Raw genomic sequence first — 23,272 nt, forward strand, 5'->3', positions numbered from 1 at the left:
TGAGGTATAGGTAAGAGTCAGTGTTTTGCTTTTCTGGCTGTTTTGCTTTTCTGACCTTCAGATTGTACCCCAATTTCTGTCTCTGGGTTTTATTAATGTTAAGTCTACTATGGGTTAGAAAAATCATAATCAAACATTTCTTAAATGGAAACTTCAGAAAATTTCTATTCTATAGATGCACTAGCAGTAACTCAGCATAGTGTTGATGCTAAGGCAAGAAACTGACACCAAAGCTTTGGGTGTAAACTCAAAGCTTCGTGCATATCATCGAGAAAACAAACAATTTAAAGTGCCTTACTCTCTAGACACCTTCACAGTGTGTTTAAAGAAGAAATAAACGTTTTGCCACAAGGGGAGGAGCTATAACTTGACCATTTATTTTGACCTGCATTTACTTTTTTTTAACAGCTTCACCCAGACAAATTCTTTCCAATTTTTCTCAAGGCCTAATTGACACTATAGCTACCAGGGAATAGAACGAAGTTCAGCACTTCTTATCTCTGAATGTCTTTCCTAAAAGAACTGTACATTCTGGCTTCTTTTGCTGGGGTGGAGAACACAGGCAGCAGACTGACTTCGGGGGGTAGCATTTCACAGAACTCAGGGACAATAGAACAGAGTGCAGAGTGCCCAGAGAGGCTTTGTGCATGTTCCTTTGCAGAATATATCTTCTCTCTTTCTCACAGCAGTAACTCACAGACCATTAAATCTCACACATTTCCTATTCATTTTCTGTGTTAAAATACGGCTTATGACCCTGAGTAGAACTATCAAGGATTCTGCCCTGAAAGTCAACTTTTACTATTTGATAATATATGACTTTGAAAAGATCAAAAAGTCATGGGCCATGAACCTTACCACTTAAGTGATTTCAAATGGCTCAAGCATGTATGTACTTTCACAAATGGAAAAAAAAATGGCCCTGAAAACACTACAAAATTGTTAAAGATTACAACTGCTCCCACTAACAGCTAGACTTAACAATCAAACCATGAAAATGGGTTAAAAAAAGGACTTCAGAGATAGAAAATGCAAGTGATATCAACAACAAAAATAAACAAATATGACTATCACCACATCAAAACGAGAGAAAGGTGGAAAGCATGGCGCTTCATGAGACTACGGCTTGGTTCCATGAGAGGAGATTTTAAGGAAGAAACTTGTGACTTCCTAAGTTCAAATGTGTAAGCCTTCTACCACCTGATCTCACCGATGTGTAGAATCTAAAACAGGACAAGCTCATGGAAGCTACTAGAGGCCTGGGAAAGAGGGAGGGGTGTACACAGGTGGGGGCTAAACTATAGCAAGAGCAAACCATTCTGGAAGGCTTTACCCAAGAGGGTGACTACAGGTAATGACCCTCTGCACTTCCAAAAGCTAGAATAAACAGGTCTTTCTCATGTTTCCACCATAAAGAAATGACAAATGTTGAGGGAAAAGAAGTGTCGAACCTGATTTGATATTATCGAATGCATGCATACACTGAAATATTGCAAGAAATCCCATTAATTTGCAGTGTTCCTTTTATATATTGGTTAATTCTAATTTAAAATCTTTCTCTCATTATATTCAATATAATAAATACATCAGTAAAACTAAAATTGATATTCCATATACACAGCATTAGAGTTATTCACCTGAAAATGAGATATCAAAAGACCTCAATCTGCCCAAAAGCTGACGACCTTGGTGACTAACACTCCATATACTATTTTCATATTACTGATACACAGTAATGGTACATACTTATGGAATACATCTCATACACATTGTCACTTTGATCCCATTCACTCCTGTTCTAGAAATCTTTGAGCTTATCTGTTCCAGATTCTTACAAATATGTTATATATTTTCAAAAACTATAGTCCTACCCTACTACAGAATACCAGAACTCACTCCTCTTGCCTTTAGAACTATGATTTAATCTGCCTATAGCCTCCTTTCTCCACTGCCATCATAACCTCTAAGACCACTATCCAAGGTATTGAATCTTGCTATAAACCCTGTTTTGATTGTGTGCTGTTGACGTAGGCATAGCTACATCAAAGACCAGAGCCTCAGTCCCATAGGAAAATGGCAAAGCCTTCTCCCTGGAGTGAGTGTACATACTGATAATGCAGAAAACACCTACCATGGCTTTCTCCTCACCCCATCCCACCCTGGGTATTTATAGCCTAAAGACTGTTCCCTTATAGAGAATATATATATATATATATATATATATATATATATATATATATATATATTCCTACCAAGAATAGCTAAAAGTACCTCTTGGTTTAACTGTATATAATACCCCTTCCTCCTTGTTCAGCTGTATATAACACCCCACCCCCTTGTTCAGCTGTATGTAATAACCCCACACCTCTCTTTACTGTACACAATATACACACTAAGCTTCCAGGATTCTGAGGCCTCTCCATCTGAGAGCACAAATTGCCCAATCCCAGCTTTGTTGTGTGTGTCTCTTCATTCCCTGGTTGCCCCAGTTGGGTCTGTCCCTAGAGCCATGCAAGGACATGACAACACAAAGGTCACATTGAGAGACTAAGGAGAGGAACTCACACTGGAGAAGTAGCAACAGAAACTAATAATTTATATTATTTTTGAATGAATACTACTAGAAATAATCTCTACTGCCACCATGCAGAATAAAACTAAGAAGAATGCCATCATATATGTCATACATAGCCTTTCTTTGAAATTTATTAAATATTTTTCCTTATAATGTCTTACAATGGTAGTCATATACAAAATCAAGATGTCATTCCAACACAGCATTTAGGTCACCACACTTCATGTGGCTGAATCTTCCTGTAGATGTGAGGTGATCCCCAAAGCTAAAAGCAGACAGCAACCTTGAAAAGTGTTTGGCTCCGAGGTTTACTTAGTCTCATGAGAGTCAAACTATCCTTTAGTACCAACTCTTCCAAGAACTTGAGCCAACTGTCCTACAGGGACAAACCCCCCTATAAATACAGATATAGACACAAATCTTATACCAGACAGAACAGAAATCACTCCGCCCAGAGAAAATTTTTTCAAGGCTAATAAATATACTAATAGCATCTACTCACTACTATAAAATTTGTTCTGTCAAAATATTTAGCTCTTTCTTTTGGCTAATTAAACTGTAGCTAAAGATTATTAAAATATCATGATCGATCATATGACAGTGAAAATAGAAAGCGGGAGAAAACACAGTCTTCAATTTCTAGGGTACTATTTCCACCCATTCCCAGATGCTTAAAAGTGGTACCTGTAGGTCTTGTGATGGCATTGTGTTTAGCTGGTGTGGCATGTATCTGAGCAACAATGTTTAAGCATTTCACTCTATCATGTATATTAGGAGCACAATTACACAACATATTTCTCTCTTTTCTTTAAAAATGATCCACCAACTAATCAGCAGCTGTAGAACATGAGTTAAATATGTAACATTGCTTAATAGTCTTAACGAAAAAGGAAATGAACCTGGGTGGTCATTCTAATGATTGCCATTTCATAGATTACAGAAAAAATAATGTTTACATGGGTACTAAGATAAATAAACAAAATATGAGGTGGTGGAGGCCACTAGCGAGAACCTGCAACAATCTGAATAAGAAAAGCACCTGACATCTAAGGACTAGGAGATGTGAGGCCCGCACACTCGTCACCTTACATTAGTCCCAGCAGCTCAGCATGTGTGTCCTCTGAGCAGACTTCCATGTCTATCGTAAGGAAGTGATCTTTCCTTTCAGAAATCATCTCTATGGTTTGGAAACAAGAGGTACTCCCAAAACTCACGTTATACTTAGTCCCAACTGGAAATGGGCTGCAAGCTTCCTCGCTACTGGCTAGTGTCCACGGTGCCAGAGGTGCTATGCAATCTGCTGGGAAAGAACCGTCAACGACAGTTCTGCTCAGCTCTGGACCCTGTGTGCTGCACTACCAGCCCACCAGGCAAGATGCGCCTACAGGTGAAACAGTGGCAGGAGTGTTACCGGGGTAACCAGCACTTCCTGGTAGGATCTGAAGTCTGCGTGGCTCTGATACCGTAAACCTGGTCAAAGGCCTTTGATTTGGAAGGTCGTAAGCCTTAACACGCAAGCTACCGCAGCTGTTCTGCTACACAGACATGCGAAGTATTCGTTCTGTTTATGCCCACAGACTAGCGCTGGTGTCAGCTTTCCGCAGAGAGGCTTCTTTTTGCTGTGAGCAGCAGTTACTGCAGAGACTCATAAATACTCAAAGTGCTGAGAATAAGCGATTGTTAAACGCTCAGCCCCAAATCACCCAGCCAAGGCTCAGCGAACACTGCAGAAGAAGGATCAGAGAGAATATAGGAGCAGGAGGAAGGGATGGCACGTTGTGGAATGCTGTCTTCCAGGCATAGCTGTGGCACTCTTGCATTCTCAATACCTGACATTAACTGCACAAGATTGGAATTGTCACTATTCTGTCCTAGAGGGTCAAGGGCTCATACGACCCTAGCGTTCCCTGAGGCAGTGAACGGTTTCTAGGGGGAAAGTGTTCATAAAGCTCTCACCACTGCCTGAGAATCTATAGGCAACTAATGCTTCATGGGGGATGGAGCCCAGTAAGGTAATCATGATCCCGTATATAACCCTTTCACGCACACTCATGTAAAGAACCCCAATTAAATACATTGGTACACACACACATACATGGAGTGGGTGGGTGAAAGTAAAAGGGACTAGTTAGAAAAAAAAAAAGTATCAGCAAGGGTACAAATCAGAGTAATAGGGTGAATATGATCAAAATACATTATATGCATATCACAATAAAATGCCATAATGAAACCTTTTGTGTGTATAAATAATATATACTAATGAAATTTTTAAAAGTAAACACTTCAACTGTTGAAAGTTTGGTCCCCATTAATAGAGCCAATCACTGGGAGTGGCTGGACCAGAGGGACATTACTTACAGTATTGATCTATTAACGGACATACAAACTGATAGCATTATCGGAAGGTAGTGGAAAGTGGGCGGTAGAACCTGGTTTGAGGATTTTGGTGGCTGGTATGACTCCCTACTTCCTAGCTGCCATGACCTAAGCGGTTTTAATCTACCAGGCTCTTCCATGATGTTTCCACCTGGACACAGACCTGAAAACAACAGAGCCAACTAACAACAGACTGAAATTCAGAAATCATGCTCCTCTGCTAGGCTTTTTCAAGTGACACTTGTCATTTGTCACAGTGACACTAAGACTGAATAACACACATCCGAACCTCAGCTCTCACAGCGCTGGAGGCATAGGTAATTTGGGGATCCTTAAAGTTCACCCCACTTCCAATCTATACAAATGGCAAATTAAAATGTCTCATTACGCTACCATCATATTTGGTACATTATGAACATGGGAACCAAGCAAGAACAATCTGAGCATTCCCTGCTTCTTCTCGATTCCTTTTGGACTGTGAAGATGAAGTGATAAGCCTCTGTTAAACCTTCCACATAATTCATAAAGAAAAGAAATTGTGCCTTGAGTATACTACTTAGGCCAAAATTGACCTAAATACTAGTCAAATAAAAACTGCTAATAGTAACTTGAGACAAAACTCCTAAGACCAAATGAAATTACTGTGTGAATAAAAAATGACAGGTGTGTGTTTCTGCATGTGTGTATGTACACACGTGTATATGTCCAGATGCGTGCAGGTGCATGCATAAACACACACACGCTGTATCAGAAGTGCATACAGATCAAGACAGGTCAGTGTATTATTCCAAGGGATTCTTGTCTGCAAAATCTCCAGATTCCATCTGTGCTTCAACTACTCAAATAGAACATATTACACATCAACACTGGCTATGAGTGGGGGCCTTTAGAAAATATGGAACAGAGAACTACTCTAGAAACAACATGAAATGATTTATAGTACGCATACACATCAGGACAAAGGTCCTTTGCACACAGTGCAGGTTACTTGATAAAATACAAATGAGCATGACAAGCTGAGAGAATGAGAAATGCCAAACACAAAATTTCCCATCTTCAACATATTTTCAACACCAATGACACCTAATGTTTTCACCTAGAAACACATGACTTTGTACTGAGGTGAAATTTGTTTTCTTCACTATTCCTGGAAGGAAGCATAAGCACAGGCATCAGTAAACAGAATATAAAATAATGCCATGCCTGCTGGGTTAGGAAACCCTCCCTTCACAGAAAACATTCTAGAGATTCTAGCCAGTAGAAAAATAAAAGAACGCTGTGTTAAATGTACTTCTATTTTTAAAGGACAGAGGGAAGTCTTATTTATGTCTGACTGCTTATTACACTCCAGCTCCATGCAGACAGGAAGACAATTGTTTATCCTCACATCCTTGCCTGCAGTGATATCAGTACCACGCAGAGAGAGAATACAATGTTATTCTTATTAAATGACTGCATGAAAAGAGGGTCAAACTGTAAGGAATCTATCATGAATTGATTAAGCTGCATCTACCTTAGAGCAATATTAGAACTAAAGGGAAAGCATCACAGAATGGGTTGTGTAAAGCAGAACAAAAATGTACTATATTAAGGTTTCCTAGCCAAATGTAGCTTTAATTGAAAAAAAAATACATAGTTAAGTATAAATCAATTCGGGATAAGAAAAAAGAAACCTAACTTGTAACATGAATACATTTTTAAAGCCATAATTTTAAAACTTTGGCATAACTAATCCACAAACTAAAAATAACCTGTAATTGTAAATACTATGCTTTTCTCCCATTACCTGAGCGGAATCTGCTTGGGCTAACTTTGTGGTGACCTTCAGGATCTGCTGAAGATTCTGTCCTGTATCTTCAACAAGCAGGTGAGCCAGCAGTAAAAACACATGAGTGGGGACCGCGGTAATGAGTGGGAGCAAGGACTCCACTGCAGCCAGCCAGTCACACGCCGCTGCCTCTTCTCCAAGCACTTCAAGGACCCTCCAGGTGGTGAAGACCGAACCATACATGCTGCTCACAGGAAAAGTGAGCCTGCAGGAGAGCTGAAAACAGACACAGACGGCATTAAACCACGAGAGGAGTGTGTGTCAGAAAATATTCCTGTTCCTGACATTCACTTATTTTATAATTCATCATCAAAATCGTTTCCTCCAACAAAATAAATACACATTTTGAGGTTCTGACAAATAGTTCTCCACCATATGTGAGGTAATAGGATTAGACAAAGAGGAAAAAACAGTTGCTCCACAGAACCTGAGGACACGGTAGCACAGAATTTTCTCAGGCTTATAGTTCATTCCTAGTCAAGGAAGAGGGGTGGAGATGGATCAGTACACAAGATCCAGAGGCAGCAGAGTCTGAGAAGGGATTCTCACTTTAAAAAACCTCCAAGTGATCAGCAATGAGAAGGAAAATAGACACCCCCTTTCATTTGGCCAGGTCCTTGTGAGTGGCAGCCCAGGGCAGATGGCAGACTTGGACACAGGACAATTCACACTGGTAACAGACAGTATGTGGACGGGAACAGAGCTGTTTCAGCTTGAGTCTGGGAAGTCATTAGTAACTGGGAATAAGTTCCGCAATCGAGAGACGGTACTGCATTTCAGCAAATCTGAGAAAGGGCTCCTCACAAAGGTGAAGCAGCAGAGTTGGATCCAAGGAGTGCACAGAACTGTGCGTGGATGCTTGAGCAGAAATGATTCAAGAGAAGTCACAGCCGTTACAGAAGCATTTGACACTGCCTGCTAATGGGGTCATCCAAATTTCCCAGAGGAGGGTGACAGAAGCTAAGATCCCTAACTGCCTCTAATCGGAGGATGCCACAGAGATAACCACTGAAAGGATAGGAAATAAAAGTTAATATTGGGGAAATGTAATAAACGTGTTAGGATATAATCCACATGTTATAATATGTGCTCTCTTAAAGTTTAGCGTTTAGAAGATTTCAGTAATCCATAGATTTCCGTGACCACCACCAGTACCTATTTTTATGACATTTTCATCAGTCCCGGGGAAAGCTCAATAGCCTTTTCCTACTCCCAGTCCCGGGAGACCACCCACTGGCATTATAACTTCTATCCTGGCTATTCTGTACGATAGAAATCACATACTAGTTTAGCTTTTATTCAACAGACGGCACACACGTGGTGGCTTCCTTTCATTTAGCATGTTTTCAAGGTTTGCTCACGGCATAGCTTGTGTCAGTACTTTTTATTGACAAACAGCATTGCATCATATGTATATGGCTCCTCTTCTCTATCCATTCATGATAGATAGTTGAGCCATTTCCATTCTGGGAGGCAACTACAAACATACTATCAGCATTTCTACAAACGTCTGTGAGACAGTATTAGTACACAATTTTCTTGAGCATATGCTAATGAGCGACTATCAGATTTAAAAATTAATTAGTACTATAAAAAATGTGACTGTTAGGGGGCTGGAGAGATGGCTCAGAGGTTAAGAGCACTGGCTGCTCTTCCAGAGGTCCTGAGTTCAATTCCCAGCAACCATATGGTGGCTCACAACCATCTGTACTGAGATCTGGCGCCCTCCTCTGGCGTGCGGGCATACATCGAGGCAGAATGTTGTATACATAATAAATAGGTAAATCTTTAAAAAAAAATGTGACTGTTCTAGCCATATTGTTAACTAATATGAAAAGATTCATGAGAATCTACAATAGAGTTTAGAATGCTCCTTTTTTCCAAGAGTATGAGGAGAAAGATACTATTTATCATATCATATTACATATCATATATTACATAACAAAACAGTAACCACTAAGCAAAAAAAAAAAATCCAGTTGAAAGACAGAATAGCACTACTAGAAACCACAGTGAAACAGAAGACTTTCATCATGTACCGTTTTATGCTTTTTGAACTATGTGGATGTATTAGTATTGTAAAAAACTTACAAAACTTAAATAACATCTAAATTTAAACACCTTTGTCATATTAAAAATGCTGTTCATAAGACGATGAAATTCATTAATGACCATGGCCAAGTCCTTTAGACTAATGACAACCAATATTGGACTTCATAAGAGACTTGGTCTTCAGGACAACCAAGCTAGCTGCTAGATCTCATACAGTTTCTCTCATTTTATTCTTTGTACAATTTAACTTCTTGCCAAGGTATATGAGCAAGATATGAAGCCATCTAATATTTAATAAAGCTCTCAGCACAATGTCTGAAGTTACAAATACAGGAAAAAACTGTCCCTATCATGCTGGGAAAAGAAAGACAAAACAAGTGGGTATGACTAGAAAAGAAAATAACTGGACATCAACATGAACCATGAATCGAGCCCAAAGCCCATTACCCTGATGAAGATAAACAAGAAGAGAAAAGGAATCCCACATTACTTGAAGTACTATCTCCCATCTTATTTGTGTTTGTCTGGTTGGCGAAAGGTAGACCAGCAGTAGGAAACGAAAATGTTAAATAATACATCACATTAAGATCCCCTTGCCCCAGTGAGTGACAGATGCTACTGTCTGGGGAAGGGTATCATTCACGATTTCCCTACCCTGAAAGAAAACAGATGAATAGGTTGGTACATTCTGTTTCCCAGAGGAAAAAGTAGAAAGGAAAAGGATTTGTATTATGTGTATTTTAGCACAGCAGAAAATAATAAAGAACAAAACCGCAGGGGAAAATATACTTAAAAAATACTAGAACTGGAATGATGATGGCACCTGTAAGCCCAGCATCTGTGCAATGGGGCAGGAGGGTCATGAGTTCAAAACGAGACTAAGCTAAGAGAGACTCTGCTTAAAAAAAAAAAAAAAAAAAGCAAAGCAAGGGGGACTGGGCATGGTGGTGTACACCTTCAATCCCAACATGGGGTGTACACCTTCAGTCCCAACAGACACGAGCAGTTCAAGACCAGCCTAGTTGACATGGGAAGTTACAGGCTAGTCGGGGTATATAGTGAGCCCCTATCTCAAAAAACACATAAAACAAAGGAAAAAACACAATTCAAAAAATAAATAAAGCACTATCTAAGGGTCCGTAAAGATGGCACAAAACTTAAAGAGTACTGGCTAATCTTCTAAAGAACCCAGGTCTGAAAACTGTCCATAACTCCATTTCCAGGGATCTGATACCCTCTTATAGCTTCCACAGGCACATCTGTGATCACAGACAAAAATGCAATCAAAACACTGACACACATAAAATTAAAAATTTAAAATATGTATTAGATAGTTGTTAAAATGTATTTCAATGATTTTCATAAAAGAGTTGGGGTTATCTAGTTTTAAAGGATTTTCCTAGAAGCGTTCAGGTGCATTAAGTGTGAGCTGTATGTCGGACATTTGACAGTCGCTTAGAGCTAAAGAGGTCTGTGAATACAGTGAAGAAGAGCATTAACCTCCAACACTGACTGCAACACTCTTCACAGATAAAAGGGTGGAGACGTGGAAACTCAGCACTCGGGAGACAGAGACAGGGGAATCCCGGTGAACTGAAGGCCAGCCTGGTCTATCCAACCATAGGGAAACTGTCTCAGAACCCAAAAACAAAATCAATAAGTGTTTTTCTTTCCAGCCCTGTGTTCCCATAGAGCATCTAGATGAGAGCTGAGAAAGGTGGGGATACTTGGGTTATCACCAAATGATAACTCACATCATCCGAAAACATAAGATCATGATAATTCACATCATCCTAAAACATAAGGTCAAGGTTTCTCCTTAACTTTCAACCAACTCTCATGAAACCAGTTCATCTCAACTTATTGCTAACTTACCATTTTATTTACTAAAATCTATCTAAATGCTGCTATCATTTCCTCCTAAATTCAGCACAAAGATAAATTAGTGGGTGGAGGGATAGATAGAAATAACAAAAGAAAAAAAAAGAAATCACCAAAATAAATAAATAGGTAGATAAACCCGGGGGGGGGGGGGATAACACCTGACCACCCTGTCCATCCTTTGTGGGGCTCTGTGGGGACACAGTGGTACCTTGTCAACAGAGGGCACAGGAGACAGGCTGCCTCTTTATCTGACAGTAGCAACAGTTCTCTAGTCACTCTGCGAGCACTGTCTAAGGAATAACTAAGGACCTTCACTAGTCAATACTCATGGCAGTTTGCCCTACTCAAATTTCTCTCTTTATTGCTCATAATTTGTGTACATTGATGCTTTCTTTTATTTTCCATTATGTTGGGAGGATTTTCAAACACGTTAGAATTTAAACTAGCAGCTGGTTGTTTTTTTTTTAATCTGAGTAGATTAAAATAAGTGGTTTCAAGTTTCACACTTAATAGCCAAATTTTAAAATAAGGATCTTGTTTTCCACACACTATAAAAAATACTTATTAGATTTTAAAGGGATGAATATCACATTTCCAATTGTGCATTGTTTTATATCTTGGGAACGGAAAGATGTCAAGCCCTATTTTATTTCATGGTTCTCAGCCTTCAGAAATAGAGAAGCCATTACAGTTCTGCATGGAAGGGTACTTAACCCTCAAACTATACTTCTGAAGAATAATTCTAGTTATAATCAAACACTAAGTCAGAACCACCCAGAGAAATCATTAAAAACAGAAAATCCATGGCTTTCAGGGAGAGCTTTCTGTAATAAATCAATAGAAAAATGGCCTAGTCTTATGACAGATGCACATTTGCTAAGAACAAAACGTGCTAAATACTGAATACCCACCATGCACTAAACAATGGATCAGGTACTTTGGATGAAAAGATAAATAAGTTAATATGTTATTTAAGTATGAGGGGAAGAAGACATTCAGTCAGACAAGTGCCTAAAATATTTTAACTAAAGCTATTTCCTATGATCGGCTAAGAAATATAGAGCAAAAGCACTTAGGATAGAAAAATGCAAGATGATCAATGACTACTGCAATTTAATGTTAACAGTTTACATCGATGCCCTTTCCTAACGGCCCGAGGAAGAGCCACAATTCTCCCCCTCCGTGGGCTCACCACAGAGTTAAAGGTGCAAACCTGGATCATCCACATTAGCACGCAGCATTCTTTGCACTAGGTAAATAAAGATATGCTGGGAAGACAAAGCACAATGAATACCGACTTGGAAACTGGAGAAGATCTAGCTGTGTCTGCAAGTTCATACAGAGGAAACGAAAGAGCATTATGTGAGAAACCCAGGATTTAGGGAGAGACTTGGTGAGTGGGAGAGAAGCTGAACTGATAGGTGTGTTTGGAATACAGAGATCACACAGGTACCTGGGGAAAAGAAATCATTTTTTAAAAGGGTGATATGAGTCACTCACGACCTCGATAAAACAGCACAGCATCACGAGGAGGATATTTTTAGCATCAATAGTATCCCTTCCTACTCCCTCAGCACCAACAGCTGCTAAAGAGGAAGTCCAGCTACCCATGCTGATGAATAAGACACACACACACCTGAGCAAACAGTAAGCCGAGTCCTTAGGTATTAGAGTTAGGGTGAACCTCGGTAAATAACACTTGTGCTTTAAAAGTACATAATGCAATGTACATCCTGCCTGAGCAGTAGCACTGGACCCCAGCTCTGGCCCCACCCAGGATCATATCTTTGTGCTATATGGGAAATTAGGAGGGAAGGTATAAAAGGGTTAATAGGATTCCTGCCATCCTGTTTAGAACTTGGACAGAAAGTCCTTCTCTTACTGCTAAGTTGGATGTCTACTTCAATAATTAGAATTAAAGTGGAACAATCTGGATTTGGGAAGCTGTAATACACATTTAATCAGTTTCCAGTGCAGACTCAGGTAGGAAATAATGATACTAGACTCTGGCCGCTCTAATGCCTAACAGCGCGTGACTAAAGGGACCTCCTTTTTCCCAAATGAAGCAACAAGCACGTTCCAGCTGCTGTTCACACTGAATTCCTCCACAGAGACTTTAGATGCTTTCCTGGCTTTATCTTACTTAACTCTTGCCCCAACCCCTAAGAAGGGAATAGGAAGGAATACAATTTGCCAAAGACAATATGTAAAAGGAAAATGGGCCTAGCAGAAATGCCTAGGACTCAGGCATTTTAGACTACTGTCACAGAAAAGGAAGAGTAAAGGGCCAACAATAGGGTCCAGTGGGTAAAGGTGCAAGCTCTCAAGCCTCACAACCTGGGCTCACAGGGCAGAGGAGAGAACTGAGTCCTGAAAGTTGTCATCTGACTTCCACAAATGTTCACTGACACATGTGTACACACACACACACACACACACACACACAATTTTAAAATAAGATTTAAAAAAAAAGACAGAAAGGGAGACAGAGAACACAAAACGAGGTGAACAAGACTACCGCTCCCACTATAACACCAAAAGATTCAGCGTCTACTGCTTCCTGAATGGACCTTCCTCCTCCATGGCCGTACAGTCTTACAAGGCATAAAAAACATATGACAGACCTATTGTCTTCTACTTGAGGCAGGAAAACGTGGTCATACATAAAGACAACAAAAGTCACCGGCTAGGGAGCCTGTTATTACATGCCATATAAATCTTATACTGACCCCTGAACTTGCAGATTCTGAGAAACATTCCCTACCTGGGAGACCCTGACTAGCAAGATGTTGGACATACATCAATAGACTCTAAGAATGAAAGACTCCATGCTCGAGTATGTTAAAGAAGAGTCAAGAGAGAAGGTTCAGGGGTTAAAAGCACTTGCAGCTCTTGCAAAGGACTAGACCCATATCCAGCACCTCACAACCAAGGATCTAAAACCCTCTTCTGGTCTCTGCAGAAGCCTTCCTGCATGAGAATAAAAATCGATCTAATAAAGAAAAGAAGCACTGAATTAAACAGATTTCATTTCTTTTTCTCAAGACTAATCAGGACTGTTAGTGTCTAGTGAGATGGAATATCAAAAAGGAAGAGAGATCCTACAGCACTTCTAAAGCTAACTGCCCACAGGAGCACCTATCCTCCCTTCACTGTCCAGAGAAGGATAGCATCTCCCACGTCACTGCCTGACAAATGCAGGAAGTGCAAGTTCACATCTAAATACACACTTCATTAGAAGTGACAGAAAAAACCCATGGACCCTGAAGAGAAATAAAGAAGAATTCATTACCATGTGATCGTTGTCTCCATAACATTCCCTCTGTAGCACTTCCAAAAGATTCAGAGCCATCTGCTGCCTAGAGGGACCTTCCTCACCCATGGCCAAACAGTCTTCTAAGGCAGTGGAAGACAGGATCTGCAGAAGAGGCACCATGAGCAGCAAGGATGCCTTTGGGATTTTCTGACCTTCAGCAACAGAGAGGAGCTTCAAAGCTAACCACAAAACAGGAGATCACAATTTTTGTTAAATTAACATCAGTCAAACAAAATGCTATTTTATCAATGAAATAGAGTTTTTCTTGCCCTTTTCCAACCAGTTCAGATACAACTAGGATGATAAGTTACAGTAAAAATAAATAACAGTAACATAAAAACTAATTGTGTCTCTTTTACAACTACTGATATTTGTAACAGAAGAATAAGGATACTTTTAGGTACAACGTATTATGCATCAAAAGGTATATATAAATAAACTACATTTTTTGATCACTGTGAATTTTAGTACTATTAAACATTTGTACATTATAACATTTCAGCTCCTACTCACAAACAACCAAGGAGCCATAAGTCTCTATTAGTGGATAATGAGGACAGCACACATGCTTCCTCAACAAATTAGCCAAAAGTCATATTAGCAGAAGCTTGAGTGAACATCAAGGTAAAGCATAGTTGACTGCCAGCTAGACTACTCAGAACAGGATCACCAAGGTCCCACAGCACACGCCCACAAAAATCCTTTTGCAGTAAGCAGGTTCTTTTCATGGGAACTCAGCCTCCACATCAGAGGCAGAATACAGAAGTGCAGTGCGTTAGCCATGCACCAGGATCCCCCAGAGCCTAACTACAGAATGAGTTAGGCTATAAGTAGACCTTTTTTTACTATATTTTTAAGGTTACTGAATAAACTGTGATTTACTTAAAGATGTTATTCATAAGCTTCAGAGCCAAACTATCAAAGTAATCAAGTAATTTCCACACTACACTAAAAAAAGAAAGAAAAATTCTCTGGACACTATATCATGTCAGTACGTTGTCAGTATTTTGTTAAATCACTTGGAAGTCAAACCCTAACATGAACTGAAGTACAAACACATGTTACTATAACATTATTTTCCCTTAATGTTGGCCTTAATCCATAGTGTTATTGAAGAAAATATAAGTATCTATTATCTTTTTTAAAAGAAGGAAACACATAACACACATATTATAATTTGTCCAGATATTTTTATAAGCTATTATTTATAAAAGTCTACTGGTAGGAAGTATAATGTATTTTATATTAATACTTGATTTTGGATTTGAAATGATTGACATTCTCTTGATTATCTATTACTTTGAAAACTAAGTAGTTCCCCAATATACTAAACAGTTTTAGATGACAGTCTCAACAATTTTCAATGTGGTTTACTCCCTTAACCAGGATAACCTCAAAATAGGCATTGGTTTACAAGAGAAAGAAAATTCTGCCAGCTAACAGCTGCTCAAAGCATTTGCTTGGTCCTGTGTCATTTTTCTATTGTGCATGAGTCAAAACATATATTTGAAACTTCAGAATTAGAAAGACAACTTCCATAGGGCTTTGGAAATTTTTCATCAATAAAACAAATACAAACTATTTATATAAAAAGTCAAATTTACAAGCACAAAAGACAGTAGGGCCATTGAGGTGGGTCAATAGATAAAGTGCTTGCCTGCGAACCCTAATGACCTGAGTTCCACCCCTGGAACAGTAAAGGTGAAAGGTGAGAATGCCCTCTGTCATCTGCCCTCTACATGCATGTGATGCCCTGTGTGTGTGTGCGCGCGCATACAATAATAATGATAAATATTTTATGTTGGTTATTTTTTTACTTTATATGTATGAGTGTTTTGCTTGCACTTATGTCTATGCACAACATGCATGCAGTGCCCACAAAGGTCAGAAGAGGGCACAGGATCCCCAGGAACTAGTTACAGATAATTGTTAGGTCACCAGGTGAGTGACAGGAACCAAACCCAGGTCTTCTAGAAGATCAGCTAGTGCTCTTACTATCATCCCCAAAGCATATTTTTTTCAGACTGAGTAATGTTTTCTCTCAGGCTGCAATTGGAAATTGTTATTAACACCATGAAGCACAAGAAATTCAGGGGACAGTGGTGATAGAAAAATTCTGAAACTAGTTTGTATTCCTGACTATACAGGCCAATAAATTTTAAAATGCTTCACTGTACACTTTCAATGGCAAATCTCTTGGTATGCAAATTATCAGAGTAAGACTTTGTAAAAGCAGCAGAAGTAGCAGCCTGGTACGCACTGCTTCCAGGGAAATGCCATGTGCACTGCTGGAGAGAGAAGGAAAAGCTGATCCAAAGGGCACCAGCAAAGAGCAGACAACAAAAACGGGACAAAAGCGGTTTAAGAGACCAGGTGTCCTTCACGTACTGAGGCCACTGTGAAACAATTTACTCTTAAGATGCTGACAAAACAATGTCCCAGAGAAGATAGAGCAGAAAGTTATCTAAGATACTTTAAAGTAATTTGCACTCCCTTATTACCACATACTTGATATCAGACCAAGCAAAGTTAGAAAACATAAGAAAAACAGCACAATTTAAAGATATCTCATATTGACCCATCAGTGAGAGTGAAAAACTTGACTCTTTCACTCTTCCTAACTAGCACGTTTGGTTTCCCTCTCTACTGCCTTCACTTTCCTTTAAATTGTTAGACAACCAAAGGAGCATCATCATTCATCTGACCAAAGTCAAAAAAATTAACTTGTTCAGTATAGTATCAATTATAAATAAGTCTTCTTTGCAGTGTATTTACGTGTTTGGTTGTGTGTGTGTGTGTTTGTATCAGTGTGTGTGTGTGTATGTGTGTGTGTGTATGTAGAAGTCAACGGCCAACACAGGGAATCAGTTCTCTCCTTCCACCATGTGGTTTCGGGGATTGAACTCAACCTGTCAGGTACGACAGCAAGTGCCTTTATGCAGAGAGCCATCTCTCTGCACAAAATAGAATCTTAAAACAAAAACAACCTGCCAAGCACTTCATTGCTTACAAGGGTCTTATATATTATTCTCATTTTGATACATGACTATGAATAAAGAAAATGCTAACAAATACATTTTAAATGGCATTGTACTATCACTTATACCACAACAAGGTGCATGAAAAGCTGAGCAAATGATGAGAGATGGAAGCATGCATAGGCTAGCACTGGGGAAAGAAAACTAACCTATTTGGTGGCAATTAGAAAACAACCCAGACTAGATAGAAATATGCAGAAGAGCACCTGCCAACACTTATATTTACATTGTTGTCTAGAGAGTCTACTTTTATTTACCTAGGTTTAATATTGGCTTCTGTTGACTTGCTGGAGTCTGCAGAAGTAAAAAAGCAGTTCCAATAATGACAAATTTGACAGGAAAATCCTAAAAATATAAAAGAACAAAAAAGTTTATTGAAGAGGATCCAGGAACTGTGGCTCTACATGTATACAAGGAAAGTGATTCTGTGAGCAGTTGGTGAACACTGTGCAGGGTGTCTCACAAAGTCTGCCCTACTGAAGAAATACTGGCAAATACCACACAGTGTAGGTTAAATGTTCAATCAGTGTCTAAAAAAAAAAAAAATTAAACCAAGATAATTCCAAGAGAAAAACTTTAGTTTTCAGTTTACTCTTTCCTGCTTTGTCTGTTTGTTTGGTTGGTTTTGTTAAAGAAGAAAACTTTCTACTGCAAATCTTCAGAGGAGCGAGTCCTCATGAGTCACCATAACAGCATGAAATGGTGGACTTAGGAATATTATATTAGGAAAAATTAATTAAAGTTTTATACTTACCTAACATTAGCTATCTGTATAACTTATAAAATAAATCACATGAAGTCTAATTTAATAAACTATGTCATAAAAAAGAAATATTAATGTGAAGGAAGTAGAGATTGTACTATAAAAACAAAGTAGTTCTGTGAAGAGGTAAGAATTGTCAGTTATCAAACATACTTAACTGAAACGAAGAAATAACCATGTAATATAAAATCATTAACTATAGCAAGGATATGAGTAAAGTGAAGAAGACATGTGCAATAAGTTCTAATTAAGATGACAGAAGATAAAAACAAGAACGATAAGGTAACTTCAGTCCATCCAGAAATTTTACAGAAGAGCCTACAGAGTCAAATAGTGAGAATGAAGACAGAAAAAAAAAAAAGAGAGAGAGAGAGAGAGGAAAAAATGGAGGAACAGACATGTGACAGAGCCAGGAAAAAAGAAAACCAGATGAGGGAAAACAATTGTAGCAGATCCAGCAGAAGAGAAACTCTGTAACTCTGTGTGGGACCCTATCAACTCTGGCAGAGATCAATAACCCCTTCGATCTCACCTTTCCCACCACAAGAATGAAGCTTAACTATAAAATCTAAATCCCTGCTTCGTGGGCTTTAAAAACAAAACATCAAAAGAAACTAATTCAACTTTGTAAATAAAACATGCCAATTTGTGTCTTTTGTAATTATTTATGTTCAGTGCTTTGAAATATAGTTGAAAATCAAGGAAGAAAATAATGCATATTATCAGAGGACAATAATCACTTTTGAATCCAATATATTCACAATGTACATCATCATACCATTTTCTACCTTATTTCCCTTAATTTCTCTATGTCCACATAAAACAGAAAGGTAGCAAAATTTACTTTTCAAATTTTGAAATTTCCAAGAGGTTCATAGACAAAGTACACGCATGCCTTAGCTGAACTATTATGTGATTATTTGGGTCGGGACAGCAGCCGTCTCCTTTTACAAAATGGCACCATGAGACCTAAAAAAGCTTAAGGGGGAAAAAAAACACAGGGCTTCTAGACCCACAAAAATGGGAGCCAAACTGGCTAGGCTACCAAAGCCGGAACATGAAGTAGAATCAAAACCCCATACCATTGTCCTTGTCTTCTCAGCAGCCCTCATTGTTCGCCATGATCAGAGAGTCCGGTTTTATCCCATGCTTTTTCAGTCGTGGACGGAGGGGGTAGGACCTTGGACTTTCCACAGGGCAGGGAACCCTGGCTGCTCTTTGGACTGGAGAGGGAGGGGGAGAGGAGTAGGGGGAGGGGGATAAGGGTGGGAGGAGGGGGAGGGAAATGGGAGGCTGGGAGGAGGCGGAAACCTTTTTTCCCCCTTTCTCAATAAAAAAATAAAAAAATTAAAAAAAAATGGGAGCCAAATGCAGCCTCTTGGCAGCCACTGTGTCTTTCAGATAAGCTCTCTTTGCTGGTGGCAAGCAGAGGCAAGGCTCCTTTAAGAGAAGGCTTCTTGACTCACCATTAGTAGCAAAAACTGTGCAGCATCTTTGAGAGACAACTTCCTAGTCCCTGCTGGCAGAACCATTAGCTCTGGCTTTTTCAGGAGGCCGAGCAATTAAATGGAGTCTGTGAGCAGCATATTGCAAATTGTTTAATGACATATATAGGCACACTGCATCCCTAGAGCTGGGGCTCAAAAAGAAATATTATAACTGTAATTCATGCTTGATATCTGCTTTGTAATTTTTGTAATATGTAATTTTGCTATGTTAAAGTTAAAACTTCCTTTTTAATTAGGCAGAAAAGGGGAGATGATGTGAAATACCCTTTTGTACATATGTTGCTTTTATTGGTTGATAAATAAAGCTGTTTTGGCCAGTGGTTTAGCAGAGTAAGCCAGGCAAGAAATCCAAGCAGAGATAAAGAGAGAGAGTAGGTGGAGTCAAGGAGATGCCATGTAGCTGCCAAAGGAAAAAGATGCTGGAATCATTTACTGATAGGCCAACACCATGTGGTGATACACAGATTAATAGAAATGGGTTAATTTAAGATGTAAGAGGTAGCTAGGAATACGCCTAAGCTATCAGACAAGCGTGTTATAATTAATAAAGTTTCTGTGTGATTATTTGAGTCTGGGCAGCCAGGAAACAAATGAGCCATCATCTTGGTTGACAGTTGAATGCCTCTTTCATACAGCTGTCATTGAAAAGGGGGACGGGGGAAGTATGTTAAGTTTAAAACCAAAATTGAAGCTCTTCAATGGCTAGAACTTAAAGATGAGTCATCATAAATGAAAGAGACCTTCTCTGGGATACATGAGACTCAGCCACACAAAATAGAAGACAATGTGAAAAGAGTGATAGATTTGGAATACCAAAAATGTAGTGAAAGTGAATGACACAGAAGTAAAGGAAGTAAATTTTAAGTTGCTTTACAAGTTTTTGTTTGTTTGATAGACACTAGAACATAACAATATGTATTAAGCTCTTGATTTTTTTAATTTATTATTTGAGCATTTCATATATATATTTGAAATATATATCCCTAATATACATATAAGAATATATATTATATATAGGATATATATAGGATATATATATCCCTAATAAAATAAGATCATATCCATCCCCGATTTATCCCCTCCTCCTTCTGCGGACTACCCTCCTCACAAAATGTCAACTCTCCAGCTTCATGCCCTCTTCTTTCCTCTCTTTTTTAATAAACCCACTAATTTCTCTTAGTGCTGCCCATATGTGCATGAATGTAGGGGCATCCATTGGAACACGGATCAGTTCTCATGCCTCTTCCACTAACTGTAACTCCTTCTGTCATAACACAAACATGTTCTGCACAGCATCAACCTGAACATTTTCCCATATGCCACACAACACAACTCTTCACTTTCTGCCCCCAAACTGCAAGGTCTAGAAGTTCAAGCCCCACAGGGGAAAGCTTCAAACTGGCAAGAGGTTCTTGTGGGCATACGGTTACTCACTGTCCTGGATTCTACTTCATAGTCTGAAACATTCCACAAGGCTTCAGAAAAGTCCAGGGAATGAAGCAACTGGTTGCTTATAGAAATAGTCATATTGCCATATTTCTCCCAGCTCCACCTTCCCAGCCTGCTTTCTGGGATCACATTTGTAAATGAATTTATACATCTTTTGCTTCTGCAAGAACATAGGCTCCACCTTAGCCTTTAGAAAAACTCAGTCTAACATACAGCCTGGCTACAGAAAGCAGGAGGAGTTAATCCCTTCATAACTAGCTACAGGTGTCATAGGATTCTTAACAACAGAAAATATTTGGGATCACACTTTTGGTCCTCAATTCAAACAAAAGATGAAAATGAACATTACCCATGTGGTATGCACTAATAACATATGCTGGCCTGGTGATGCTATGGTTAACAAGATAGTCCCTCTTCTCAAGAATTTTACAAACTTACACATGGATGTGTCTTTTAAAAGAAACTGAAAGCAGATGTAACAGAGTTTGCCTCCTGCAGAGGACACAAAGGAGAAGGTGATGCTGCTCACACAGTCCCCAAGAACCACAGCTTCACTTCAGCCCCTGTCCTCTGCAGGGAGCTCCGCCAGCTATGCCCACAGATCATCCTTCCTCGGAATTCTTCAGCTGACTCATGCAGCACAGAACGGCGAAGTGAGTCATCTGGTGACAGTTTCACAGAAACGGCCAGTCCCTAACCTCTGTAAAGCTACCATGTTTAGTCTGCTCTACGCTTGGAGAACTTACCCAGCTTAACCTAAATTGATATTTTTGCTTAATTTTGTTGACAGAAGTAAAACATTTGGCTTGAAATGAAAGACAAACATCTGACCTGGAAGGTGAATGGCTCACCTAAGGCCAAACCTAGCAAACCACAGTCTGAGAAACAGGCCTAAAGAGTGTGAGGACCCTTGTCCCACACAAAAGTGGAAAGAACACAGCCAAGAGAAAAGGTTCACTAATATTTAAACCGAATATCCAGCAGATGAACTCAGCAGAATGATGATGGATGACAGCCTTAAAATACATAAGAAGGCTACTTTATTGTCCTTCAAATCAATATTAATCTAGGCATTAAAGGTTCTCAAATTAATTTTCAACATTTTTTAACCTCAGGAACATTAGCATAAAAGATAAGCAACAAAAAACTTTATAACAAAACATATGCACATAGTATATTTGATTTTTTTTTTTGACACAGGATCTCACTAGGTTGCTCTGGTTGGTCTGGAGCTCAGTATGTAGACCAGGCTGGCCTCCAACTCACAGAGATCCACCTGCCTCTGCCTTCTGAGTGCTGGGTTTAAAGGTGTGCGCCACCATACTTAGGTTTTGTTTTGAGGTATGATATCTCATTCTATAGGCTAGAGGGGTCTAGTCCTCACTATCTCAGCTTGGCTCCAAAATTATAGCCATTCTCCTGCCTCAGTCACCCATGTGGTAGGATTACAGGTATGAGTCATCACACTTGGTTCCCATTATCCTGTAAATAAGCGTCTATAAAAATATTTATCTTATTCTATTAGAACTGCTTGTTTACATGTTTACATCCTGAGATCACAGAAAACGTGTAGGTTCTCGAATATACCACTTGTTTAATATTTATATTTCATATGAATAAGCAGGAATGAGGCAGACCTTCAGTGATAACATAAGATTATGTAATAATTCATTTTATAATAAATCTCTGCAGAACTACAATCTAATAGTATAAGATCAAATCACCTCAAACATATAATAAACTACATAAACATAACTACCCAGTTTCTCGAAGATTTTATAAGGTGATAATTAGAACAGTGAAGGTTTATGTTCGCCTTACCTCCCCAAGAAGTTCAAGGCTGCGATCTAAAAGTTGAATAAGAGATGAGCATTCCCCGGTTATCTTTAAACTGACTTCACAGATACACAGCAGTTGAAGGGTGAGTTGGGTAAGCTGACTTTTCCAGAACACAGGATGGCGCAGAAGACTTAGATACAGCTCCTCAATAAACAGCATCGTCTCTGTTGTCTGGGTCAGATCTTTCATCTGTTGAAGGAACTCATACTGGTCAAAATTACAGACTAACTTCAAGCTATATAAGAAGTGTTCAACAGAATAACTTTCTCTGAATCTATGAAAATTTGAAGGAGGTGCAGTTATGTGCTGCCAGTGCTCCCCTCCACAGCTCTGCCTCCTCCCTTGGTCACCATCCACTGTACACCTCTTACTGCCTCTGCTGCTCTTATCTCACACAATTCCACCGTTGATTGCTCTGCCACTAAGGGAGGATTCAAACCCAAATTACTTCTATTTCTCTAGCTTTTTTGAAAAAAAAAAAAAGATACCCTAGACAAATGATATGCAGTGCCTATATGCCAAAGAACATCACCTCAAAGCTGGTTTTCGGCTCTCCTACAGTGTAACACAGACACCCGGTCGTAGGGCTACTATGTTATCAACACTCACTAAGCTCTCCTTCTACAAGCCTTAGTTGAAGCATC

At 39.2% G+C, this 23,272-nt stretch overlaps 1 protein-coding gene across 7 annotated transcripts in view; it reads right to left on the reverse strand.

Moving 5' to 3' along the window:
* The window catches only part of Focad (focadhesin), a 1,203,139-nt gene that overhangs the window by 194,288 nt on the left and 985,579 nt on the right, over positions 1 to 23,272 (reverse strand). For 5 of the 7 annotated variants that reach the window (XR_007594464.1, XR_007594465.1, XR_007594463.1 and 2 more), the window contains 4 exons: positions 22,611 to 22,817; positions 17,327 to 17,414; positions 14,008 to 14,210; positions 6,738 to 6,995 (listed from right to left, as the gene is read on the reverse strand). Coding sequence is in view for 4 of the 7 variants with exons in the window: in XM_050157363.1 (XP_050013320.1) it covers positions 6,738 to 6,995; positions 14,008 to 14,210; positions 17,327 to 17,414; positions 22,611 to 22,817 (756 nt within the window). In the remaining 3 variants the exon portion in view is untranslated. Of the gene's footprint in view, positions 1 to 6,737; positions 6,996 to 14,007; positions 14,211 to 17,326; positions 17,415 to 18,914; positions 19,011 to 22,610; positions 22,818 to 23,272 lie in introns of those variants that run through there. The other 2 variants (XM_050157366.1, XM_050157367.1) reach the window with 2 other exon arrangements.

The sequence above is a fragment of the Alexandromys fortis genome, unplaced genomic scaffold (genome assembly GCF_014885135.2).
Source record: "Alexandromys fortis isolate MF-2015 unplaced genomic scaffold, M_Fortis_MF-2015_v1.1 scaffold_64, whole genome shotgun sequence".
Classification (NCBI taxonomy): Eukaryota; Metazoa; Chordata; class Mammalia; order Rodentia; family Cricetidae; genus Alexandromys; species Alexandromys fortis.